Below are 10000 nucleotides of genomic sequence, written 5' to 3'. Positions count from 1 at the left end.
AGGTGACATAGGTGACGCAGGTGACATAGGTAATGTAGGTGATGCAGGTGACGTAGGCGACATAGGTGATGTAGGTGACGCAGGTGACGCAGGTGACATAGGTAATGTAGGTGATGCAGGTGACGTAGGTGATGTAGGTGACATAGGTGACATAGGTGACGTAGGTGACGTAGGTGACGTAGGTGATGTAGGTGACGCAGGTGACATAGGTGATGTAGGTGACATAGGTGACGCAGGTGACATAGGTGACGCAGGTGACATAGGTAATGTAGGTGATGCAGGTGACGTAGGCGACATAGGTGATGTAGGTGACGCAGGTGACATAGGTGACGCAGGTGACATAGGTAATGTAGGTGATGCAGGTGACGTAGGCGACATAGGTGATGTAGGTGATGTAGGTGACGCAGGTGACATAGGTGACGCAGGTGACATAGGTAATGTAGGTGATGCAGGTGACGTAGGCGACATAGGTGATGTAGGTGATGCAGGTGACATAGGCGACATAGGTGATGTAGGTGACATAGGTAATGTAGGTGATGCAGGTGACGTAGGCGACATAGGTGATGTAGGTGATGCAGGTGACGTAGGTGACATAGGTGACGCAGGTGACATAGGTAATGTAGGTGATGCAGGTGACGTAGGCGACATAGGTGATGTAGGTGATGCAGGTGACATAGGCGACATAAGTGATGTAGGTGACGCAGGTGACATAGGTGATGTAGGTGATGCAGGTGACATAGGCGACATAGGTGATGTAGGTGACGCAGGTGACATAGGTGATGCAGGTGACATAGGTGATGTAGGTGACGCAGGTGACATAGGTGATGCAGGTGACATAGGTGATGTAGGTGACGCAGGTGACATAGGTGATGCAGGTGACATAGGTGATGTAGGTGATGCAGGTGACATAGGCGACATAGGTGATGTAGGTGACGCAGGTGACATAGGTGATGTAGGTGACGCAGGTGACATAGGTGATGCAGGTGACATAGGTGATGTAGGTGATGTAGGTGACATAGGCGACATAGGTGATGTAGGTGACATAGGTGATGTAGGTGATGTAGGTGATGCAGGTGATGTAGGTGATGTAGGTGACATAGGTGATGTAGACGACATAGGTGATGTAGGTGATGCAGGTGACATAGGCGACATAGGTGATGTAGGTGACGCAGGTGACATAGGTGATGTAGGTGACGCAGGTGACATAGGTGATGCAGGTGACATAGGTGATGTAGGTGATGTAGGTGACATAGGCGACATAGGTGATGTAGGTGACATAGGTGATGTAGGTGATGTAGGTGACATAGGTGATGTAGACGACATAGGTGATGTAGGTGATGTAGGTGACATAGGTGATGTAGGTGATGCAGACGACATAGGTGATGTAGGTGATGTAGGTGACGTAGGTGATGCAGGTGACATAGGTGATGTAGGTGACATAGGTGATGTAGGTGACATAGGTGATGTAGGTGACATAGGTGATGTAGGTGACGTAGGTGACATAGGTGACGTAGGTGATGTAGGTGACATAGGTGATGTAGGTGACATAGGTGATGTAGGTGACATAGGTGATGTAGGTGACATAGGTGACGCAGGTGACATAGGTAATGTAGGTGATGCAGGTGACGTAGGCGACATAGGTGATGTAGGTGATGCAGGTGACATAGGTGATGTAGGTGACGCAGGTGACATAGGTGATGTAGGTGATGCAGGTGACGCAGGTGACATAGGTAATGTAGGTGATGCAGGTGACGTAGGCGACATAGGTGATGTAGGTGATGTAGGTGACGCAGGTGACATAGGTGATGTAGGTGACGCAGGTGACGCAGGTGACATAGGTGATGTAGGTGACGCAGGTGACGCAGGTGACATAGGTAATGTAGGTGATGCAGGTGACGTAGGCGACATAGGTGATGTAGGTGATGTAGGTGACGCAGGTGACATAGGTGACGCAGGTGACATAGGTAATGTAGGTGATGCAGGTGACGTAGGCGACATAGGTGATGTAGGTGATGTAGGTGACATAGGTGATGTAGGTGACATAGGTGATGTAGGTGATGTAGGTGACATAGGTGACATAGGTGATGTAGGTGACGTAGGTGACGTAGGGGATATAGGTGATGTAGGCAACGTAAGTGATGTAGGTGACGTAGCTCCTTACCTGAGCATACCCATGCCGTGTCCGTCCATGTCGGTGAACTTCAGGAGCACCATCTGCTTGTCGATGTTGTCGTCATACCTGAAAGCACATCGCTGACATCACCACCATCACCTGACTTCCTGTACTCACCTGAGTCGCTCCTCCAGGGGGTTGTTGTGGTAGGAGTGAGGACTTCCTGTACTCACCTGAGTCGCTCCTCCAGGGGGTTGTTGTGGTAGGAGTGAGGACTTCCTGTACTCACCTGAGTCGCTCCTCCAGGGGGTTGTTGTGGTAGGAGTGAGGACTTCCTGTACTCACCTGAGTCGCTCCTCCAGGGGGTTGTTGTGGTAGGAGTGAGGACTTCCTGTACTCACCTGAGTCGCTCCTCCAGGGGGTTGTTGTGGTAGGAGTGAGGACTTCTGTTCACGCTGCTGCCAGACACACCTCCTCTCTTCCTGTACACCCGCCCTGCACGCATGCTGCTATGGGCTAGGGCTATACTCTGGAACACAACATGTGAGTGCCTGTCAAACATGGGCTAGGGCTATACTCTGGAACACAACCTGTGATGCATATCAACGAATGACTGAATGAATGAATGAATGCCATGCATGCATGTTAAATGATCAATTAATGAACATAAATTATGAGTGAATGTGTAAAAAGAGCTTGTGTGAGTGTGTGAATAAATGAGTGAGTGGCACCTTGACAATGAATGAATGAGTGTGTGAATGAATGAGTGAGTGGCACCTTGACAATGAATGAATGACTAAAGAGATGAATGAATGAGTGAGTGTCACCTTGACAATGAATGAATGACTAAAGAGATGAATGAGTGAGTGAGTGTCACCTTGACAATGAATGAATGACTAAAGAGATGAATGAATGAGTGAGTGTCACCTTGACAATGGCGCCCACCAGAGGTTGGATGGAGGACTTGATGTAACCTTTGCTGCTGAGCATGAAGAGAGTGTACTGGAAGTATCCTGCAGGTGCACAGTGTGTGTGTGTACCACTCAGTACTACGTTGTCCTGACGGTACTGCGATCCATACTGCACCTGCAGGGCCTTCAGGACCTGCTCATGGACACACACACACACACACACACACACACACACACACACACACACACACACACACACACACACACACACACACACACACACACACACACACAAGTTGGGTTTCCGACAATGCATTTGGTGATAAATAGTGTGTAATACATTTAGTGTACCACATAGTGTAATACATTTAGTGTACCACATAATGTAATACATTTAGTGTACCACATAGTGTAATACATTTAGTGTACCACATAATGTAATACATTTAGTGTACCACATAGTGTAATACATTTAGTGTACCACATAATGTAATACATTTAGTGTACCACATAGTGTAATACATTTAGTGTACCACATAATGTAATACATTTAGTGTACCACATAGTGTAATACATTTAGTGTACCACATAGTGTAATACATTTAGTGTACCACATAGTGTAATACATTTAGTGTACCACATAGTGTAATACATTTAGTGTACTACATAGTGTAATACATTTAGTGTACCACATAGTGTAATACATTTAGTGTACTACATAGTGTAATACATTTAGTGTACTACATAGTGTAATACATTTAGTGTACCACATAGTGTAATACATTTAGTGTACCACATAATGTAATACATTTAGTGTACCACATAATGTAATACATTTAGTGTACCACATAGTGTAATACATTTAGTGTACCACATAATGTAATACATTTAGTGTACCACATAATGTAATACATTTAGTGTACCACATAGTGTAATACATTTAGTGTACCACATAATGTAATACATTTAGTGTACCACATAGTGTAATACATTTAGTGTACTACATAGTGTAATACATTTAGTGTACCACATAATGTAATACATTTAGTGTACCACATAGTGTAATACATTTAGTGTACCACATAGTGTAATACATTTAGTGTACCACATAATGTAATACATTTAGTGTACTACATAGTGTAATACATTTAGTGTACTACATAGTGTAATACATTTAGTGTACCACATTGTGTAATACAAAAGTGTACCACATAATGTAATACATTTAGTGTACCACATAGTGTAATACATTTAGTGTACCACATAGTGTAATACATTTAGTGTACCACATAATGTAATACATTTAGTGTACTACATAGTGTAATACATTTAGTGTACCACATAATGTAATACATTTAGTGTACCACATAATGTAATACATTTAGTGTACCACATTATGTAATACATTTAGTGTACCACATAATGTAATACATTTAGTGTACTACATAGTGTAATACATTTAGTGTACCACATAGTGTAATACATTTAGTGTACTACATAGTGTAATACATTTAGTGTACTACATAGTGTAATACATTTAGTGTACTACATAGTGTAATACATTTAGTGTACCACATAGTGTAATACATTTAGTGTACTACATAGTGTAATACATTTAGTGTACTACATAGTGTAATACATTTAGTGTACTACATAGTGTAATACATTTAGTGTACCACATTGTGTAATACAAAAGTGTACCACATAGTGTAATACATTTAGTGTACCACATAGTGTAATACATTTAGTGTACCACATAATGTAATACATTTAGTGTACTACATAGTGTAATACATTTAGTGTACTACATAGTGTAATACATTTAGTGTACTACATAGTGTAATACATTTAGTGTACCACATAATGTAATACATTTAGTGTACTACATAGTGTAATACATTTAGTGTACCACATAGTGTAATACATTTAGTGTACCACATAGTGTAATACATTTAGTGTACCACATAGTGTAATACATTTAGTGTACCACATAATGTAATACATTTAGTGTACCACATAGTGTAATACATTTAGTGTACCACATAATGTAATACATTTAGTGTACCACATAGTGTAATACATTTAGTGTACCACATAATGTAATACATTTAGTGTACCACATAGTGTAATACATTTAGTGTACCACATAATGTAATACATTTAGTGTACCACATAGTGTAATACATTTAGTGTACCACATAGTGTAATACATTTAGTGTACCACATAGTGTAATACATTTAGTGTACCACATAGTGTAATACATTTAGTGTACTACATAGTGTAATACATTTAGTGTACCACATAGTGTAATACATTTAGTGTACTACATAGTGTAATACATTTAGTGTACTACATAGTGTAATACATTTAGTGTACCACATAGTGTAATACATTTAGTGTACCACATAATGTAATACATTTAGTGTACCACATAATGTAATACATTTAGTGTACCACATAGTGTAATACATTTAGTGTACCACATAATGTAATACATTTAGTGTACCACATAATGTAATACATTTAGTGTACCACATAGTGTAATACATTTAGTGTACCACATAATGTAATACATTTAGTGTACCACATAGTGTAATACATTTAGTGTACTACATAGTGTAATACATTTAGTGTACCACATAATGTAATACATTTAGTGTACCACATAGTGTAATACATTTAGTGTACCACATAGTGTAATACATTTAGTGTACCACATAATGTAATACATTTAGTGTACTACATAGTGTAATACATTTAGTGTACTACATAGTGTAATACATTTAGTGTACCACATTGTGTAATACAAAAGTGTACCACATAATGTAATACATTTAGTGTACCACATAGTGTAATACATTTAGTGTACCACATAGTGTAATACATTTAGTGTACCACATAATGTAATACATTTAGTGTACTACATAGTGTAATACATTTAGTGTACCACATAATGTAATACATTTAGTGTACCACATAATGTAATACATTTAGTGTACCACATTATGTAATACATTTAGTGTACCACATAATGTAATACATTTAGTGTACTACATAGTGTAATACATTTAGTGTACCACATAGTGTAATACATTTAGTGTACTACATAGTGTAATACATTTAGTGTACTACATAGTGTAATACATTTAGTGTACTACATAGTGTAATACATTTAGTGTACCACATAGTGTAATACATTTAGTGTACTACATAGTGTAATACATTTAGTGTACTACATAGTGTAATACATTTAGTGTACTACATAGTGTAATACATTTAGTGTACCACATTGTGTAATACAAAAGTGTACCACATAGTGTAATACATTTAGTGTACCACATAGTGTAATACATTTAGTGTACCACATAATGTAATACATTTAGTGTACTACATAGTGTAATACATTTAGTGTACTACATAGTGTAATACATTTAGTGTACTACATAGTGTAATACATTTAGTGTACCACATAATGTAATACATTTAGTGTACTACATAGTGTAATACATTTAGTGTACTACATAATGTAATACATTTAGTGCACCACATAATGTAATACATTTACTGTACTACATAGTGTAATACATTTAGTGTACCACATAATGTAATACATTTAGTGTACCACATAATGTAATACATTTAGTGTACTACATAATGTAATACATTTAGTGTACCACATAATGTAATACATTTAGTGTACCACATAATGTAATACATTTAGTGTACCACATTATGTAATACATTTAGTGTACTACATAGTGTAATACATTTAGTGTACCACATAGTGTAATACATTTAGTGTACTACATAGTGTAATACATTTAGTGTACCACATAGTGTAATACATTTAGTGTACTACATAGTGTAATACATTTAGTGTACTACATAGTGTAATACATTTAGTGTACCACATAATGTAATACATTTAGTGACATCATTGAATGAGTAATACAGCACAATGACATCATTGAATGAGTAATACAACAGTTGTGTAATATTCATTATTAATATACTGAGATGAAGAATATTTTATTTAATAAGGTTGAAAGTATTTCTCATAATTCTTCTTCTGTGTAAGCACAATTCATGTGAAGAAGCTCTTCAAGTGGAACATGTCACCTTCTTCATCCATCACATACTTCAATGTATGAATGAATGTATGAATGAATGTATGAATGAATCAAGTGGATCATGTCACCTTCTTGACTTCATCCATGACATTGTGATGTGCTGAATGTTGTAAGTGTTGTACGTGCATACATACATTGTGATGTGCTGAATGTTGTAAGTGTTGTACGTGCATACATACATTGTGATGTGCTGAATGTTGTAAGTGTTGTACATGCATACATACATTGTGATGTGCTGAATGTTGTAAGTGTTGTACGTGCATACATACATTGTGATGTGCTGAATGTTGTAAGTGTTGTACATGCATACATACATTGTGATGTGCTGAATGTTGTAAGTGTTGTACGTGCATACATACATTGTGATGTGCTGAATGTTGTAAGTGTTGTACATGCATACATACATTGTGATGTGCTGAATGTTGTAAGTGTTGTACGTGCATACATACATTGTGATGTGCTGAATGTTGTAAGTGTTGTACATGCATACATACATTGTGATGTGCTGAATGTTGTAAGTGTTGTACGTGCATACATACATTGTGATGTGCTGAATGTTGTAAGTGTTGTACGTGCATACATACATTGTGATGTGCTGAATGTTGTAAGTGTTGTACATGCATACATACATTGTGATGTGCTGAATGTTGTAAGTGTTGTACATGCATACATACATTGTGATGTGCTGAATGTTGTAAGTGTTGTACATGCATACATACATTGTGATGTGCTGAATGTTGTAAGTGTTGTACGTGCATACATACATTGTGATGTGCTGAATGTTGTAAGTGTTGTACATGCATACATACATTGTGATGTGCTGAATGTTGTAAGTGTTGTACGTGCATACATACATTGTGATGTGCTGAATGTTGTAAGTGTTGTACATGCATACATACATTGTGATGTGCTGAATGTTGTAAGTGTTGTACGTGCATACATACATTGTGATGTGCTGAATGTTGTAAGTGTTGTACATGCATACATACATTGTGATGTGCTGAATGTTGTAAGTGTTGTACGTGCATACATACATTGTGATGTGCTGAATGTTGTAAGTGTTGTACGTGCATACATACATTGTGATGTGCTGAATGTTGTAAGTGTTGTACGTGCATACATACATTGTGATGTGCTGAATGTTGTAAGTGTTGTACGTGCATACATACATTGTGATGTGCTGAATGTTGTAAGTGTTGTACGTGCATACATACATTGTGATGTGCTGAATGTTGTAAGTGTTGTACATGCATACATACATTGTGATGTGCTGAATGTTGTAAGTGTTGTACGTGCATACATACATTGTGATGTGCTGAATGTTGTAAGTGTTGTACGTGCATACATACATTGTGATGTGCTGAATGTTGTAAGTGTTGTACATGCATACATACATTGTGATGTGCTGAATGTTGTAAGTGTTGTACGTGCATACATACATTGTGATGTGCTGAATGTTGTAAGTGTTGTACGTGCATACATACATTGTGATGTGCTGAATGTTGTAAGTGTTGTACGTGCATACATACATTGTGATGTGCTGAATGTTGTAAGTGTTGTACGTGCATACATACATTGTGATGTGCTGAATGTTGTAAGTGTTGTACGTGCATACATACATTGTGATGTGCTGAATGTTGTAAGTGTTGTACGTGCATACATACATTGTGATGTGCTGAATGTTGTAAGTGTTGTACGTGCATACATACATTGTGATGTGCTGAATGTTGTAAGTGTTGTACATGCATACATACATTGTGATGTGCTGAATGTTGTAAGTGTTGTACGTGCATACATACATTGTGATGTGCTGAATGTTGTAAGTGTTGTACGTGCATACATACATTGTGATGTGCTGAATGTTGTAAGTGTTGTACGTGCATACATACATTGTGATGTGCTGAATGTTGTAAGTGTTGTACGTGCATACATACATTGTGATGTGCTGAATGTTGTAAGTGTTGTACGTGCATACATACATTGTGATGTGCTGAATGTTGTAAGTGTTGTACGTGCATACATACATTGTGATGTGCTGAATGTTGTAAGTGTTGTACGTGCATACATACATTGTGATGTGCTGAATGTTGTAAGTGTTGTACATGCATACATACATTGTGATGTGCTGAATGTTGTAAGTGTTGTACGTGCATACATACATTGTGATGTGCTGAATGTTGTAAGTGTTGTACGTGCATACATACATTGTGATGTGCTGAATGTTGTAAGTGTTGTACGTGCATACATACATTGTGATGTGCTGAATGTTGTAAGTGTTGTACGTGCATACATACATTGTGATGTGCTGAATGTTGTAAGTGTTGTACGTGCATACATACATTGTGATGTGCTGAATGTTGTAAGTGTTGTACGTGCATACATACATTGTGATGTGCTGAATGTTGTAAGTGTTGTACGTGCATACAAATGTTTTTAATGACATTTTATTCCTCCTCTTCAGTGGAGAAGAATTGTTGTACATTATTTTGTAGCAGCTTAGACTTTGTTTGTGCATCATTTGACATCTTTGCACTTTTACCAAATCATCAAACTTGAATATTTGTGATTCAATAAATAAAGTGTTTGTAAGTTGTCTATATTCAACATGATGTATTATTATAACTCATCTTTTTGGAACACAGTTAGTGAATAAGTGTATTTGAGTCATTATGACATCATATTTCTACACAATAAGTCATAAATGTAACACTAGTGAGCAGTAGACAATATAAAGTCATTTATGGAACACATAGCTATAGACTATATGTGTTTGTACAGTGAATGTATATGTACAGTATGTGTATATGTATGTTTGTACAGTGAATGTATATGTACAGTATGTGTA

The 10000-nt window shown here is 37.5% G+C and overlaps 1 protein-coding gene across 2 annotated transcripts in view; it reads right to left on the bottom strand.

Annotated features, from left to right (window-relative positions):
* LOC133638854 (neutral ceramidase-like) overlaps window positions 1-10000 on the bottom strand; it is a 28290-nt gene that overhangs the window by 13572 nt on the left and 4718 nt on the right. For both annotated transcript variants that reach the window (XM_062031848.1, XM_062031849.1), the window contains exons 5-7: window positions 3041-3217; window positions 2515-2642; window positions 2162-2239 (exon numbers count right to left, since the gene is read on the bottom strand). In XM_062031848.1, coding sequence (XP_061887832.1) covers window positions 2162-2239; window positions 2515-2642; window positions 3041-3217 — 383 coding nt within the window. The remainder of the gene's footprint in view (window positions 1-2161; window positions 2240-2514; window positions 2643-3040; window positions 3218-10000) is intronic.

Source organism: Entelurus aequoreus, linkage group LG21 (assembly GCF_033978785.1).
Source record: "Entelurus aequoreus isolate RoL-2023_Sb linkage group LG21, RoL_Eaeq_v1.1, whole genome shotgun sequence".
Taxonomy (NCBI): Eukaryota; Metazoa; Chordata; class Actinopteri; order Syngnathiformes; family Syngnathidae; genus Entelurus; species Entelurus aequoreus.
This window is presented reverse-complemented; position numbering and strand designations above follow the sequence as displayed.